At 41.0% G+C, this 18,949-nt stretch overlaps 1 protein-coding gene across 3 annotated transcripts in view; it reads right to left on the reverse strand.

Annotated features, from left to right (window-relative positions):
* Nucleotides 1-18,949, reverse strand: part of VPS13B (vacuolar protein sorting 13 homolog B) — an 886,671-nt gene that overhangs the window by 557,879 nt on the left and 309,843 nt on the right. For all 3 annotated transcript variants that reach the window (XM_075825953.1, XM_075825951.1, XM_075825952.1), the window contains exons 18-19: nucleotides 9,872-10,006; nucleotides 6,205-6,378 (exon numbers count right to left, since the gene is read on the reverse strand). In XM_075825953.1, coding sequence (XP_075682068.1) covers nucleotides 6,205-6,378; nucleotides 9,872-10,006 — 309 coding nt within the window. The remainder of the gene's footprint in view (nucleotides 1-6,204; nucleotides 6,379-9,871; nucleotides 10,007-18,949) is intronic.

Genomic DNA, 18,949 nt, shown 5'->3' on the forward strand with positions numbered 1-18,949 from the left:
GAGTCATCTTTCCTCCTGGCCGGCTAGTGCCATGCTTTGTTAGCTACATAACAAACAGAGATGCTTAATTTACTTTTACACTTGTTTTCTTACTCAGAAGGAATAAGAGACTAGATGTAAAATGATTAACTCTGCAGCCGGTCAGATGAGAAGCATTTAATTCAATCACTCTGGAGGAGAACATACACGTGAATTCAATCGTTGCATTGTTTTGTTTTTTCCTGAAAATCGTAGCAAAGCCGCTATGTGTGACCCAACTCTAAAAGTGAATAAGTGACTTGTAAATTGGTACTCTGAATATAATGCCCCATGCACAAGACTGCATTATGGATACTGTCCCTCTCTGGGTTTATAAGGATGCACATGGAAGTTATTTCTCACTGACCCATCCAAAGAATCATAGACTGTACCACCGCTTGTCCCCTGGAGTCTGTTACGGCGGCACACCAGGTTTTTAAAACCTACCTAAAGGTACTCTGTGTGCCACCATACAAGGTCCATGCACATGACATTGTCATGTTCCCTAATAAAACATTGGACAACACAGCAATTAAAAAATTAAAATTTTTGACAATATACAGATATAAGTTCCTGACCTTTTGGGGATTTCTCTTACCCTGGACTGTATACATTTCCTTTGCAAGTGCACTTGTTATTCTGGTACCCGAATATCATCCTGGTGCCGTATGTTTAGAGTTATGTTCTATAAAAGTAAACTGGATCACTTTGGTCAGAAACCAAAAAGGCTCGACTATTTCTTAACAAATGTTGGCTGTATATGTCATGTTGAAGCAAGAGCAATATTAGGATTCTAAAATAATTCCTATAGCAACATAATCCCTAAAGCAGTGATGACTATATGGCGGTCCACCTATGTCTGTTGTGTGGAGCAGGTAGCCACATTGGGTGTTCTATTTCCCAGGATAATGACCAGGCAGGAGAGCGCTCTAATCACAGAGATTTTGTTCTCTCTCACAGCTAGAAAGCCGCATGGGAGCCGGGAATCTGAAAATTTTGACAAAAACTACAACCAGAAATATAAGGAAGAAAAACACAAACCACAAATAAATGACAAGGAAATTAGCTCTATACTTGATTGTGTCTATGTATACCCCTTAATATGTCCATGGCTGCATAGGATGAGACTCCATAATGTATCAAGTTTCCCACCACTGCTCCACAGAGTAGGTATGATATATAGTACAGAACACACATATACTGGACCACACAGTGGCACACTAGTACATATCGCTTCTCGGCCTGCTCAAGCTGAGGTTAGTAACCATCCCTGCCGGTGGAAGTCTGAACCATCGTAGAGGGATGACAGAACGCCAAGGTGAGGGCAGGGAACCTCAGGCTTTCAATAAAAAAAAAAAAACAACTGGTACACAGGAGTGAGAGCTGCCATATCGTTGGCTGGTGTCATTTATAGTATATGATCTCATAGCATATGTTCCGAATGAAAACTGAGGCTTTGAACAGCCAAATTTTTTTGGATCTGATTTTTAAAAAGTTTGGGATTTTTGCAAGTGTTTAAGCGTATTTTGAGGCACATTTTCTAAGCGTTTTTTGTAGTATCAATGTAAAATCAGCTTGTAAAATGTTTCCAGAAGTTACCTGTCGCTACTTTTTTATGAAGCCTATTTTTAGGAGTCGTTTTATAATTCAGCAGCATAAATATATGCCTCATAAGAACTACACAGTGTATTTCCCTTTCAAGCAAATGGGAAGTAGTTTACAGGTGCATTTCAAGCGTATGGGTATGTTCACAAGGCATGTTTGAGGCAGAAAAATACGAGTCTGATTTCAAGCATTTTTGGAGCGGAATTTCAAAACATTTTGGATTTTTGCAAGTGTTTTTTTAAAGTGTTTTCCGTAGTTCAGATGGAAAATCAGCTAGTAAACCGCTTCAAGAAGTGACGTCACTTTTTTACAAGGCGTATTATTAGCAGGCGTTTTTTAAATTCAACAGCTTAAAACTATGCCTCATATAAACTACACAGTGTATTTCCCATTGAAATCAATAAGAAATGGATTGCAGGCGTATTTTAAGTGTATTTTGGGCATAATACGAGCGTTTTGCGCTCCGAAATAGGCATGAAAATAAGTTGTGTGAACATACCCATACACTACACATACCATACACATCTGTTAGATTTCCCAAAAAACTATTAACCTATAAACTTACGCTGCCCATCAGAGGTTTTTTCGGCTTCTTGAAATCTAAAATAATCCGCTGAGCGAAATTGAGTTTTTCTGCACTGGGTTTTTGTCATTGAAACTACCGTTACTTTGAAAAGAAATAATGAGAATAAACCAGATTTTAAAGTAATTAGGAGGATAAGAGCTTTATGCTCCGCAACTGCAAGAAGAAAAAAAAACAAAAAACGGAGTTGGGATCCTGAGTTCTGGCAACTACCATAATCCTTTTCAAATTGCTCATATTAAGATTAAAGATCACTTTGTTTCTGTATTCCCACAACTGGTTGGGTATGGTAAAGAAATCAGCTCGCTGCTTTTATACGTAACATCTTTAACATTTGCTCTGTTTTCTGTGCCTGTGATTAAATGTAACATTTTGAAATCCCAAAGTTCTGAGAAAAAGCATAAATCCTCATCTCACAGCTGCTGTTTGACTCCAAAAACACATGCATTTTTTTTTAAGCATCTACCATCAAATAGTCCCAGCGGACTCGCACTGGGGAACACCTGCATCTCTTCATTTCGTTCCAATAACGCAGTCTCAACTTTTCAATTACAAAAATAGATGCTATATTCAGCTGCATGTTCACTTTGCCCTTAATTCCCGTGAACAAAAAACCTAGGAGCATGAAATCATTCGGGCAAGCTCTGTCATCAGGAGGATGAGGGATTTTTTTTCTGTTGCACACTAGTATTGCAGTGGGAATTCGAGAAAATATTGGCAACAATTGTAGATAAAAGTATGACCACCAGCTTGTAGGCGGTAGAAAAGAAACGGAACGGAATAGAGCAGGATTGTTGTTACATCCCGCATGTGTGAGTGGTCGCTGCCATCGCAGGTCCGGGCACACAATGTGATACCCAGTGACTTTTATTATTACTGTAATTTATTATATAACGTGAGCTTGGGACTTGAGAAAGGAAAGATCAAATAGTAGGATTTAGACCTCCCTCAAAACAGATCAAGTTACCCTTAAGAAAACAGCAAGTGGATTACGGGTCTTCTGGTCTATTACTGGAGACCACCCGTATATAAACTTAAGATTCTCAATATACACATGCATTCGGAGTCGCACCTAGGCTTTCCCTTATCCGGGGCAAAAATTTAGTATACAGCCCTAAACCTGTATGTTAACCCCTTAGCATCATCCACCGTACATGCACAGCGGATGTGTGCTACGCCAAAATGGTGAGAGCTCAAGAGCGGATATGTGGCCAATAAATTTTAGGCCAGGTTTGCATTTTTTCTTTCCTAGTTATATTACTAAGGCTATGTTCACACCTGTGCTTGTCATTCCATTGTTCTACGCCGTCATTGGAGCAGAACAAGGGAATAACCAGAATTGCCGGTACTGTTGCACCACGGACACCACCAACGGCTGACGGAACACCACGACTTTAATGGGTTCCATCGGATTTCTGTTGTGGTGTCCATGGCTTTACTGGAAACGAGCACAGCATGCTGCACTATTGTTTTGGTGATCTTGGCTCCTAACGGAGCCTCCAGCACAGGTGTGAACCAGCCCTAAGATTCCCAAAAAATATTTGTTGAAAATGTTCAATTACAACATTTTGAGGAAAGATAAAAAAAAATAAAAAATCAAGTGCACTGTAGTGTCTTTTTCGACCTCCATTTCAATACTGGGACTACATACAGACATTTGCATTATTAACCCCATATCTTTCGCCTTTATATTTTGTCATGCGGCAGTTGCATGAAATTCTCACAAAGTTGAACATGAGACTTGTTGTATTCCTATGGACGGGAACAAAGGTGCAAAAAAGTGTCTGTGTGTAGCCTCAGCCTGTGAGCATTACAATAAGCTAGTCAAGTAATCGGCCGTGATAATGCAATTCTTTTATAGGAACATTCTTTCTGACCAGAGGGAACAAAAAAAATACTTAAATAATTTGTCATCAGAGTCTACAACGTAAATCATTCTATAAGCCTGGAATCACACATGCAGTTTTTGTGGCTGTTTTTTGAGCCAAACATAGTAAGTGGATACCAAGGAGTGGAAACATCTCACTTTTGAATTTATACTTTTCCTTCTTTTTGGATAAACTCGTGTTTGGCTCAAAACACTGCGTCAGAAACTGCACCAAAAACTGAGTGTGATTCCAGCCCAAGATGCTCATGCAAACGGAGGCATGTGAGCGGCTCTAACTAAATGGACATGGTTTCCCACCAGACACCACTTGAGTCCTTTGATACCACTGATCGGTTGGACACCTGCTCACAACTATAAACTATACTGTACATGTATCATATGAAAACAATTCTATGGGCGCTGTGCTAAATAATGCAGCTTTTATACATGGAGCGCTGTAAACCGGAAAGGTCATAATAATTAGGTGGTCTAATAATAACAGGGCAGCTGATGTTGGTTCTGGCTTCTCTTTTGGGCAAGGAGGAAATGTATTTTTTGCTATTAGTTTAATGAAATATTCATTGTATAGGGAAATAGAAGCGAAAACAATTTTTGCCTTTGTATTTCCGCTGGAGGTCAATTCTGCTGTTTAGCCCCCTTCTCACCTGTTAAGCACGTCTCAGGATCTCTTCTAGGTAGAGGGTCACTCGTACTCAGTGCTGGAGTAAAGATTTCTACGGTTTTTATTTTAATTGTGTGTAGTAGTGGGTACAAGTGGGGGTTTGACCTTACATGTGAATGTGTCAGAGATACGCAGGACTCGCCCTCAGCCGAGTGAGAATGATACATATTCTATGTATACAGAAAACATAGAAGCCGTTTCGGAAAAAATAAAAACATTTTTTTAAATAGAAATCTATTTAAAAGTTCCTTAAAAAAAACATAACACATTGACTTAATAAAACAACAAAAAACAATTTGCTTCCGAAGGTGAACAGAGACTTTTAGCACTCTATGCCAGTTTTCTGGCGTAGAAAGGGTGGAGCTTAAAGGGGGAGGGGCCACACAAAGCCCAACAAATTCACTATAATTTACACCAGAAACCGGCATAAATTATAGCAGAAAAGGATTTCCCGGTCCGACGCACGGACAGCCAGGGATGCGTCTTATTTATAAAGACGTGTGTGCCTCTTAATAAATTAGGCGTATTTGATTCCAGCACGCTCCCTGAAAGATAAAAATCGAGAAAAACATACATATTGTGATGTTCATTTCTCTTAAGAGGCATTGGGGGACATTTACCAAAACAAGTGCACCATGTGAGTGGTGCGCCTGTATCTCTCCCGCAAGATTCAGCAACAAGGCGCATACAATATTAATGAATTTGGCCTAGGCTAAAAATAATGTCTGGACAGAAAATGGCGGAAAAAGTTCCTAAATGAACATCGGTGCATCTCTGAAACTTCCTTAAACATACAAATGCAATGAAGGGCTTCCTTCATATGGCGTATAGGATATTTTACTATGTATTTTATGCTACATGTATTTATGTCTGCTCCAATGATGATGAGGTCGTGTTGTGATTCCAGTTGCATGACCTTCTGTTTGTACCCACAGTAGTCACTGGTACTGTCACTCAGTTATGTTACTTTGAACTGACTTTTATGGAGTGCTACTGTCACACAAAAGCTGCTGTCACCTGCAACTTGTGGCGGCTGTCGCAGAAGCTTTGAGTCACACGTAACGTACGCTGGACAAGAGCTGCAGCATGTAGGTATACAGAAAACACACTGTACCAGAGCCGTCAATATGCCTCAAGAAGAAAATTCTAAGGCTAAAACGACAGCAAAGGCTAACCAATTGACCGCGCTTCTATTAACTGAAGAGTGAAAACGTAAAAGAGTGAACCACTGCCTCGCTGGACTGTGGAAATAATATTGCAGCAATATATATATATATATATATATATATATATATATATATATATATATATATATATATATATATGCGCACTGTATGTGAAACAGATACAGCTTGTCACTTGGCACATTTGATATTAAATCTCCCAAGAGAGTAGCTTTGAATAACTGGATGTAACATGATCGCAACGTTCTAGAGATTTGACACTTACCAGAGCTGTGGCAGTAGTCCATCTGCTCAGGAACCTGGACTGTAAAGGCTATCAAATCCGGACCGAGCAAGGATTCAGGCTTCCTGCTCTCCTTCAACCACTTACTCCTGTGGAGATCTTTTGTGTCAGAAGGACCTTGCACCAAAGGAATTATTTTCTCTTTCCCACCTTCACCTTTACAATAATAGATAGCGAGAGGTTACCACTATATATTATACTGTATACATATATATGACAGTGTTAGTCAGTTCAAAGGCTATGTAAACCTTTGAAATGCATTTTTTTTTTTGTGTGTTTGGTGCAAATTTATAATTAGTTTTTTATTAAAAATCCTTTTTACTTTTTGAGATACAGCTGCTTTGTATTCTGCATAAAGAGAAGCTGTATCATTTCCTAAGACCTGAAGTTGTCAGTCCTGCGGACCAGACGGGTCCAGTGTCAGCGGGTCCTGCATGTCTCTGACACGCAAGATCCACCTGTAAACGATCACCCCTAAGTTATGAACTGAGATGTGATCGATAGCAGGTGCATCGACACGCAGGACCCGCCGACAAACTGAGTCCCGCGGACCTGACAGGAACAGGATTTAGCGGACGATACAGCTGCTCCGTATAGAGAATATAGGGGAGATCTCAAAAAGTAAAAATAATTTTTACTAAAAACTATTTATAAAGTTGCACCAATCACACTGATTGACCTTACTATATATATATATTTTAAAAAAATCCCTTTTAAAGGTTTACATAGCCTTTAATTTACAATACATAGAACACAATTCTTCAAGAGGAAATGCCTTGGATAGAGAAAAGAGCTTGTCTTTTTTTTTTTTTTTTTTTTAACCAAAGTTCCATATGCCTGTAAATAGCAAAAATGGGTTTAAAACTGGTAAAAAGGTGCGTAAGCCCCAACAAATGGTATGCTAACATTTTCGAAGAGGGAAAAACTAGAGCTATTTATTAAACAGATTTAATGAAAGCAGCTTATGTGTAAATGATCCTTCCAGGCTGAAATTGTGCGATTCAATTTCATACTGAATTAAAAAAGGAAATAAACTCGGGATTTTACAGGGCTCATAAAAACTTGTGATTGGTCATGCTGTTCCCCGTCAATATTCCCAGCTCCATCGTACGAGCAAGTTAGAAATCAGTCATGGGCTTATCATCTTGGCAACTTTCCAAAATGGCTTTATCGTCTATGAAAATAAATTAGCAAATCGCCCAGCTACTAATGAGTTTATAGTTTCCTTTATTGAAGTGGTCATTGATTTATTATCTATAGTTAGAACTACATTAATCGTTGGCTTTCAACCAGCAGACATGATCAATGACGCAATAACACATTTTCTGAAGATCTGGGACTAGCAGAAGCCGGAGCCCAGCACTGGTGACACTTTAATGGCTCAGTGATCAGAACGGTTACCTGAAGTCAAATCCGACCCGGACTTAACACGGCTACATCTACACGAGCCTGAAAAACGTGTTACTATTTAGATCTCAATCGTGTCTCTGACTTTTGCTTTCTAGACTATTGGGCTGTATTCTCCATTTAGGGACATCGTCTGAAGAAAAATGCAAATTGAGATCCCGTGGATTATCTAGGCTACCATAGGAATCTCCATAGAAGGACAATCCTAAAATACTGTAAGGGCTCATCTACATGCGAAATTCGGACGGGAAAAACGCAGCAGAATACAGTAGCCGCATAGTGGATGAGATTTAACAAATCTCATCCACACGCTGCATAAAAATTCAGAGCAGAAATTGACCTGCGGTGCGTAATTTTCGGACCGCAGCTTGTCCATTCCTGCTGCGGAAAGTGGCCAGAATTGCTGCGTTTTTCAGAGGAGATGTCTCCATCTCCTAAAAATGTGAAAAACGCCGCAAAATACGCAATATTTATAACCGCAGGAAATGGTGCGTTTTTGCTGCAGCGGAATGTCTGCGTTTTTCCAGTTGTGTGTGGACAAGCCCTAAGTGATCGGTTTGAAATACAGCCATAGAGGGACCGGCAAGATTTGCTATAACTTGGAGTAAGCTCTGAAGACTGCATTGGTGTTAAACATGATATTTCTCCAGGAGTTCGGAACTCAAAAAGGACTAATTTTTTTATATAGGTCTGTGGCTTTATTCCTAAAACATGTTTATATATTGAACATACACAGTAGATTGCATTTAATGTTGATGTCATTTAAATGTTCAAATAATTCTAGAAGAAACTTTAAAATTTAAAGGTGTTGTCCAGGATTATAAAACCGTGACAGTTTTCTTCCAAAAACAGCGCCACATCTGTCCATGGGTTGTGTCCGGTGTTGCAGTCCAGCTCCAATGTAGAGAATGAGGCTGAGATCCAATACCACACACAACCTGTGGACATATGTGGTGCTGTTTTTGGAACCCCTTGACATCCCCTTTAGGGATAACTAGTTCCAGTCCCGAACCATTGCTGCTTTTCTCTAACCTCCCAACATTATAGTCTTCTTAATACCTTTAAAGCAGATCTGTCACATATTATTACAACCCTGCCTAAAGGAGTGACAGAAATGCTCATCTTCGCGTGCGGTTACGTATTAATGTGCCGTCGTTTTGGAGAATTTAGTCCGGTGCTGCAAGCTTGAGTCCAATGACATTCATATATTCGGTGAACAGAAATATTCTTGGTTACATCAAGGAGCTGAAAAACCTGTCCTGGTCACGTGCAGCAGACACAGGTGTGTGATTTATTACAGAACAGACATATTGCGACGAGCCATACACCTGTGTTAGCTTTCAGCCTCTGGATGTAAATAAGAATATTTCTATTCACTGACCTAAAGCATAAACCTTAAAAAAGGTGAGAAGTTGAAATGCAAAGTATATTGGCAAAAGTGGCATAAGTAGCATTAAACCAGTGCAATGACGTAAAACGTTTGACTAGAACTAATTGTTGCAGAGGATGGCGAGGAATTTCACTTCCCTAGAGCCAATACAAGAGTGTGTTTTTAATGAAAAGCAAATAACTAGCACATGACGTCGCACATGTCAATGTTTCATTAAATTAATTGGGTAAAATTAATTAGTGTTTTTCAAGTAAAGAACTTGTTAATCCCCAGAGGTACAAAGAATTACATAATGTTGTTATGTTTGTGCCTTACAGTAAAAGCAGAACAAATTTAGTTCTAGGCGTGCCATGCACTTGGCAGACGTCGGAGTCTTTAAAACACAGAAAATGCTTGTGCCAAATAATAAAAAAATTAATCGCCTATCTTCTCGGTATGGTCTTTGCCTTATATGAAAAAAAAGTCCCAACCAGGGCAAAACAGATCTCCCAATTATCACCCTGAACGACCTATAATATGGGTACTTGGCAATAAGCGTGCCCATCATCACGTGCTATTGGTAAGTGTTGTGCTGTTTATATTGTACTTTATGACCCACCGCACAGAACAAGTGCTTTAATAAGGGACAGGAAAAAAAAAATCTAGAACAAGAATACAATTATAAAATGAAAACAAAATTTTAGTCCACAATGGTTATAATGTATTATCCTGGCATGATAAAATTAAAGCACGCTAAATCTCGGATTCATAGGAACAATGAATAAATTCTTGTTTCAGTAACTCTCCTTGTAAAAAGTAAGGCCAATTCTCCTATACAGGCAATAAACTTTTATACGGTCCAGCTGCACATACCTGGGGCTTTGGCACAAATTTTTATTGATCCCAGGGTCCCGGAGACACATTTGACCAATGATGTGCTGCAGAATTTCAGTTCTACATTCTGGATAGAACCCTCCAGAGTTGGCAGCGCATTCTTGGATTTCACACCTAATAAAAGAAAGCTGCAAATGTACTAGCCTGCTGAATTGTAATATACTTTAATATTCATTCAATCGGACAGTAAAACAATCATTTCGATTCTCTTGCTTTTCGTTTTAATTACCAAACATCACAAAGTGGATTGGATTCGTATTAATAGAGTATTCGTTTCACCACGTTCACAGGATGTTCTGCATAACCCTGTTTGAAGCTGTGCCGTTTTGCAGGTGTCTGGGATTTGGCAGGAGGGTCTGTGGCATAGTGCCCCAAATATCAGCACAGCATAACACCCAGCACCCGCAAATCATGCACCTTGTATATGATCTGAATGATCTGACACCCCATATTATCAGACCTTGAGTATAAAAGTCTATGAGACACACATCGAGGCGCTTATAGACTTACATTGAGAGACTTCCGGTACATGCAGCAGACCCAGTAGGATTCAGGGAGCCAAAGTGGGGATCATGTGACACAATTGCGGCCCAGAACAGCGGCTAACAGTAAGATAAAGTGCCCAGTAGGGGAATAAACCGCACTACCGGTCACTTGATCATGTTTTCAAATGGAGGGGGAAGGGAAAGATTTTGCTGGAGTGACTCTTTAAGGCTCTGTTCACATAAGCGTCTTTTGTTATTAACAGAGGCTTGACACACAGTGAAATGTATCCTAATGAATCCTGATGAATCCTGACTGATCCCATTGACTTAAAATGGATCCGTTGGGGTTCACTGCGGTCACAAAGAGAAAGAACTACAACTGAAACAAACATAAATCTGAATTCTTAGTTAAAAATCGCATTGCATATATTATTATTATTATTACTACTACTACAACAATTTACAGCATGGCTGTGAGCGCAATTGAAATGAGTGGAAATCCTGAATTGAGGAGTTTGCAATCCTTTGTGGGTATTTCCCCTTGTTTTGTTTTTTTTATACATAAAGGCAAAAAGTTGACAAGTGTTCTAATTCCCCTGGTCAATGGGGCACATCCCTACATAATCGGACATTGCTCAATCAGTCCTGAGTGTCAGACTGGAAATGCCCAGTTGTCCATTAAGTAATGCATTTCCAAGAGGAATTACAGAGGAACGGCAAAATGCAGAGTTCAAGAAAAGGTGCTCCAGAATTGTTATATTATGGGGAATCCAAGAAAAAGTGCTCCAACACTTATTTCATGGGGTATACAAGTATTTATTAAAATAGAGAAGAAATGACAGGTCCTCTATAATACTTTATTTTTCATACAAAAAAAATAATAATACATATATATATATATATATATATATATATATATATTTTATTTTTTAAATATGATGAACTTTAAAAAAAAATAAAAATTGATGAATCTGATTATGTATTTGGAGTGTGGAATAAATCAGATGACAATGATGTGATAAGTGGTCGTCTTGTATTGCTATGGTGACCGGTGAAGAGCAGGAAGGGTTCATTGCATAGATATATAATCGTGTTTGTGCTGTGTATCTAGTCCTATCTACTAGTCTGGCCAGTCAGTGGAGAATAAGTTGGCGGGCTTGTAAAGTCCGTCACGTTCTTGTTATACTCCCTGCATGTGCCAGCTTTTATCAAGTCTGAGTCTTTAGACAGCATGGACGTGATGCTTAATACAGGAAAGGATGAATTCACTTTCAAGCATTTCATCTCCCAAGGGACCAATCGCACTGTCAGACAGCGCACTGCAAGCCGAGGCTGCACGGATCTACAAACAGAAAAACTGATGGCAGATCAGAAACACTTGGCCCACCTACATTACCCGCTTCTATATCGAAATTCTCACAGTCTATTAGATCATTTCTCTTCTGTCTAGCAATGTGAACGGAGCCTCAATTATTTCACTTAACAAGTCTGTATCATTTCAAGGTTCCATATCAGCACATTTTCCAGCAGGACGTTACTTCTGAGCTCTACACCTGTCCGACCCAGGGAGGTGTTAACAGCGGAGACCAGACTGAAGACAATCTCCTGGCACTGCTGATCAACAACATGAACAAATACTGATTTTAGAAATGGTCATCACTTATCCCTGTTTGATGAGCCAAAATCTCAAGTATAACGTCTTCAAAATATATTGCTTTATGCACACGAACTTATTTTTTTCCTCCCGTAAATACTGGCGTAAATACGGGTCCTTGGTCACACGTATTCCACCCGTATTGCACCAGTATTTACGGACCTGTGCATACAGGTCCGGTGTCACCAGTATTCCACCCGTATTTACGGGCACGTTTTCGCTGCAAAATTGCACTGCACTAATCGGCAGCCCCTTCTCTCTATCAGTGCAGGATAGAGAGAAGGGACAATCCTTTCCGCAGTAAAAGTAAAAGAAATTCATACTTACCCGGCCGTTGTCTTGGTGACGCGTCCCTCTTTCGACATCCAGCCCGACCTCCCTGGATGACGCGGCAGTCCATGTGACCGCTGCAGTCTGTGATTGGCTGCAGCCGTCACATGGGCTGAAACGTCATCCCAGGAGGCCGAACTGGAGGAAGAATCAGGGAGTTCTGGGTAAGTATGAACGTCTTTTTTTTTTTTATACAGGTTGATCTTTATTCTGATCGGTAGTTTCTGTCCAGGGTTCTGAAAGAGTTACTGCCGATCGTTTAACTCTTTCAGCACCCTGGACAGTGACTATTTACTGACGTCGCCTAGCAATGCTCCCGTAATTACGGGTACACATACGTAGTCACTTGTAATTACGGGAGCCCCATAGACTTCTATGGGCCTGCCCGTGCCATAATTACGGCATGAAATAGGACATGTTCTATATTTTTCAACGGCCCGGGCACCTTCCCATAAGCATACGGGGAGGTACACGTCGCCAATAGAAGTCCATGGGCCCGTAAGAACGTGCCGTAATGACAACCCGTAATTACGGGCGTTTTTACATTCGTGTGCATGGGGCCTTTAGTGTATTATTTATGTTTATGTATCATTTCAGAAGATGAATAAGATTTGTGTTTTAGGGCAAATAGGTAATAACTAGCACAGGATAAACACAATGGAAGAAATAACCTGAGATGAGATTACTGCACACTGTTAATATATGGAGTTCAATGTATAAATGTATGCAATACGTTGCTAGGCTCCCTCTAGTGGTGGCTGCAGGGAGTAAGAATTTATACATTTTTGCACTATAATTTGCAACTTTAATCTCCTCTCTGAACTTTTGAAAAGTGGCACGAAACGTGGGCGACACTATCAGAGGGGCGTGACCAACAGCAGTGCGATAAATTTATTACGATTAAAGATAGGATGGTGCTAAAAGCAGTGCATACCTAACCCTCTTCATAGCAGGCGCATATGTCATTTTCTAACTTTAAGACAGCCAATATGCGCCTCCTAATAAATTTGGCGCATTTTACTCCAATGCACTTAAGATTAAGGAGCTAATTTATCAGCGTTTCTACATCTAGTGTAGAAATAACGCAAAAGGCCCTAGAAGTCATAATTCGTGGTGCAAATTGCAACTTTTGGCTTTTTTGCGCCACCCTCGCCACTTTTGTGGAAAGGGGTGTGGCTTCCATAAAAAGGGGGACGTGACCCATTTGGAGGAGAGCGACTTCCACCGCATGAAAAAAATGTGGGTGGGTGCAGTTTACGGCTCTTCAGCTTGTGGCCGTAAAGCAGGTGTACTCATTTTGATCAATAGAAATATGGTACACAAGGTACTACACACAGATTCCGACTCGGCAGGCCGTTTGCTCCATGTGGTTCTTGACACTCCGTGTGGGGTCCTAAGCATATACAACATTTACGGACCCAATGATGATAACGTTAAATTTTATAATGATTTGGAAAGGGCGTTACTAACAGATGATATCCCACACAAATTGGTAGGGGGGGATTTCAATGCTGTCCTAGACCACAGAGAGGATAGGAGGTCACACAAAATTCAAGAGGTGGGATCCATCTCTGCAGGGACCCCCAGAAAACACGATAGGGTCTTGGGACCTTTATTAGAGAGCACTCATCTAATAGACGCATGGCGGGAGGGCAACCCGGACGCAAGGGAATTCACGCACTATTCACACTCTCAACAGTCATGGTCAAGGATAGATTACATTTTCGTATCGGCACCCTTGAGGCAGCGAATAGGAGTTTCCACTGTAGGGGACTTGGTGATCTCGGATCATGCACCTATAATGATATCCCTTCAAGAGGTTTACCCGAGAGGGACAGATTTTATTTGGCGCTTTCCGGCGCATCTAGCGCTAGATGATACATTCAAAAGGCAGTTGCAGGGGTGGTGGTTGGAGTACGCATCCGAGAACGACGGGCACAAAGATAATCCCTCCCTCTTCTGGGACACAGCGAAGGCAGTATTGAGGGGTAGGATTCTCGCTTACTCTGTAAGCAAAAAAAGGGAAATAGCAAGACAATTTAAAGCAGCAAGCAGTGCGCTGAGGTCAGCATACACAACATACCTCTCCCATTCAACGGAGGGCAATAGACAAGCCTGGATACAGGCCAAACACAACTTTGATGAGTGGACCTCTCAGAAAGAAATGACCCGAAATCACGAGTTTGAGGCAACAATACACAGATTTGGAAATAAGGCGGGAAGATTGCTAGCAAATGTAGCCAGGGGACAACGCCCGGCACAACACATAGCCAAACTTAGGGACCACACGGGACAAATCACGGGCGATCCTTCACATATAAATTCCATACTGGCCAGATTCTACGAGGAGTTGTACTCCGATGAATCTGTCTCGCCGTTAGAGGCTACACTCCTGGACAGCACCACCCTTCCTGCCATCTCGGAAGATCAACTGCAAATACTGAATGCGCAGGTTACTAGGGAGGAGGTAGATAGGGCCATCAGAAACCTGAAAAACTCCAAAGCCCCAGGCCCAGACGGCTTCTCAGGAGAATTTTACAAAGCCATGAGAGAACAGGTGACCGAAACCCTGGTTTCGCTCTTTAATAATGCCCTGGGCAGTGAAGGGTTGCCACCATCGGCAAACACGTCCTATATCAAACTTCTGCTGAAACCAGGAAAGGATCCCCTGCTACCAGGGTCTTACCGACCCATATCCCTAATAAATGTCGATGCGAAACTTCTCTCTAAAATCATAGCAAATAGACTGGCGGATATAATGCCAGACCTCATAGCTCCCGAGCAGGTGGGGTTCATTAAGGGGAGATCGGCGGTCACCAATATTAGAACGGTATTGGCGGTGCTAGACAGAGTGCAGCACAGTCCAGGACATGGGGAACGCCCAGCACTGCTTTTGTTGGATGCTGAAATAGCATTTGACAACGTTAGATGGAAGTGGCTGGATGCGGTTTTGGACAGAGTAGGGATTACTGGGGCTTTTCGAAACCTACTGCGACACATTTATAAGTCCCCTAGTGCTAGGATCTGCACCACAGGGTTTTTATCTCAGCCGTTCCGCTTATATAAAGGCACAAGACAAGGCTGCCCGCTGTCTCCATTGCTGTTTAATCTGGCTTTGGAGCCATTGGCAAGATATTTGAAATCTTCAGAGGTGTTCAGAGGCATCTCGGTGGGGGAGATGGAGGTCAAGGAAACACTGTTCGCAGATGACATACTCTTATTCCTAGCAAACCCCTCACGGGATGTTCCACGGGTATTTCAGACGCTACGTGACTTTGGGGAATATTCAGGATATAAAATTAACTATTCGAAGTGCCAACTGCTAGATCTGGGACCGAAGGAGGGCAGACATGGACGACTATTAGATGCTCTAGATGTGGAGATAGTGCGGTCACAGATCACGTATCTGGGCATCAAGGTGGGGCGGGCACCTAGCTCCCTATATGATCTAAACTATCCCCCTTTGATACGGGACATACAGGCGGATCTTCTGAGGTGGCACGGACTGCCCCTTTCACTCTTGGGAAGGTGTGCCTTGGTCAAAATGTCGGGATTTGCATAACTACTATACCCCTTACAAACCATTCCATTACTTATCAAACACGGGGATATTAACACATTAAATTCGTCCTTCACTAAATTCATATGGGGGGGAAGAAAACCGAGAATAGCACTGGCAAAACTTATGCTACGAAAAGAGGAGGGGGGCATTAACTTCCCTAACATACGGGGATACAAGCTGGCATGCTTGAGCAGGCACTTGCTGGACTGGCAACAGGGTACCGGATGCCACTCCAACATTAACCTAGAAAGGCAGCTAGCAAAACCATGGGATCTAATGGCTCTAGCACATACAGCCTTTGCGTCCCTTCCCACTAACATTAAGAGATCGGCCCTACTACGGGACACCATTATCACATGGAAAGTATTGCGTAAGCATTATGGTCTTCCATATCGCATTTCAAAACACATGCCTATATGGAAGCATCCAGATTTGTTGGCGGGAAGGCATAGTCAGCTACTCCAGAGATGGAGAGAGAGAGGGATAGCGACTCTAGGAGACATGTTCCAGGAACAGGAAGGGAGATGGCTGACCCTACATGAAATACAGACAAAGTACAATTTCGAACATCCCCAACATCTACAATATTATCAAATATTATCTTCATGCAAAGCGAAACTGGCGGACATATCCGACGAGATCCACCCCAACCTGTTTGACTCATGGTTCCTAGACACACACCACAGGTCCATATCGCAACTGTATAACACCCTAAAGCCAGTACTATTAAAGGTGACACCAGCTCAGGCATTTATGAAATGGGAAAAGCTATTTGGCTTGCCTAATATTGCCAAACATGTGGAAATGGGGTTGGTGGATCTCAGAAAACACATAACAAACGAGAAATGGAGAGAAACCCACTTAAAAATCCTCCATTATGCCATATTTGCGTTCACACTGCCCCCTTCCATAAACAAACCAGATAGAAAGACTTCATGCCCGAGGTGTGGATCACCTCGCACAGACATGTACCATGGGTTTTGGGCATGCACCAAAATACAGCCATTCTGGAAAGAAATGGCATCTTTAATGCAACAAATAAGCAGATTTAAGGGGCTCCTGGGGCCAATGGAAGTTTTTTTTACATGTCCAGCATGATGGAGGGTCAGATGACACAGAAGTAACCCACTTGCCCCCCATTACACATGCGGCATTGATGGTGGCAAAACGATGCATACTCCAGAAATGGTTGGTACCAGATATCCCGCAATCAAGTGAGGTTGTACAGGGGATGAAAAACCTATTCTATTTAGATAGAATGGATGTTCTAAAACACAAGGATGCACAAGGGGGGAAATTTTTTGGGAAATGGAAACTGTTCATAACAGAGCATTTCTCGGGGGAGGAGGTATGCAAAATGATCGATCCATTCACGGGATCACCTTGGTACCTGATAGAGGATCTCAAGGGCACCTTAGGAGTGTTGAGAACACGTAGAACATAATATCTATAACTTTGAAATGATATTTAGGCTAACTCGGTTAGGAATGTAGCTTCATGTGGCTCCAGTTTAGGTTATTCATGTTTATACTTATATTAGAAAAGTTTTATATGCATTGTTCCTCAGGGATATTCATTGTTAACGCTGTACACCAAATGTTATGGAAATTCTTGTAATGACCTTCAATAACTATCACATAATGATGTAAACAACTATGAGCTTAGTGTCATTGTGGGAATGTGATTTTCATACCATCAGCAATAGGTGATTATATTCCTGTAACAGTTTATTGCATATTATGTTATGTGAAAAATCTTCAGAAAATCAATAAAAATATGTTTTAAAAAAAAAAAAAAAAAGGGGGACGTGACCGCACGGCCTGACAAATGTATTATAATATATGCCAGAAAACTGGCGTAAATTATAGTAGAAATCTATCTGGGTAAGATGTGACTCTATGGAGCGTAGCAAGGTACAGGCCCACACTGGTCCTCCTACTTTACCCGCTCCCATTTAGGCTAACCCCCGCACCCAACCCATAAATAGATTTTTTTTTAAAATAAAATAAATTATGTTCACCTCAGCGCTCTTTTCTCCTCCGTCTCCCTTATCACTCCTGTGCGGCTCATACAACATACTGACGCCGGGCAGCATCAGGACGTTGTATGTGACGCAGCACTGATGATGTTAGTGCTGTGTTGCATATAAGGCCCTAACACTGCACGGCGTCAGTACGTTGTATGAGTCGCGCTGGAGTTAAGGGACCTGGAGGAGAGAAGGGGAGTGGCGAGGTATGATTTGTCTTTTATTTTTTGGGTGACGTGGGGGGGAATGAATGGCGCATGGTAAAAATAGGTGTCAAACACATGCCATGTGAACAGGGACTAAATACTTTTTTACAAAACTGTTTAGTTTGTTTTTTTACTTTACTAGGCGTTTTTTAATAAAGCAGCATTAAAGGAAGCTTTTTGCAGGCGTATTTCATGTGTATTTTGGAGCGCAATATAAGCATTTTGTGCCTCCGAAACACGCCTGGAAATAAGCCGTGGCCTTAAAACCATCTTTCAAATGTCTGTAAAGCTATGTAGTTCCAATGTTTCACATACTGAATGTCCCGGACACTGTACTACTCATGTTATCAGTGGTATCCCTGTTATGTATGACCATTATCTTTGGTTTTGCAGTAGCCAAAGTTTTTTTTATTTTGGATGTTTGCAATAACTTTTCTTTAACTTCTGTAACATCCTCAAAACTTCATCAAAATATAATTTAATGTCCATCTGTCGTATAACAGATGTACTCTAAGGCTGTCTTGTATCACGGAGGCAAGTATAATGAAGACTTCTCATTTACAGTATGCTTAATCAATTTTGTGGTATTACAGACATGTTTGTAACTAGATACCAGCACATATAAAATATCAATGGATGTCTAAGGAATGAAGCGGTCAGTCTGGGACACTTCTGCTTAATAATAAAACTATTATGTACCATTAAAGGAAATGTGTTATCAGAAAATGACTTATTATTTAAATAAAGTTTCTATGTTATGCATATTTATTAAGAATTTCTTGTGATTTTTTTTA

This window comes from Rhinoderma darwinii, chromosome 5 (genome assembly GCF_050947455.1).
Source record: "Rhinoderma darwinii isolate aRhiDar2 chromosome 5, aRhiDar2.hap1, whole genome shotgun sequence".
NCBI classification, from domain to species: Eukaryota; Metazoa; Chordata; class Amphibia; order Anura; family Rhinodermatidae; genus Rhinoderma; species Rhinoderma darwinii.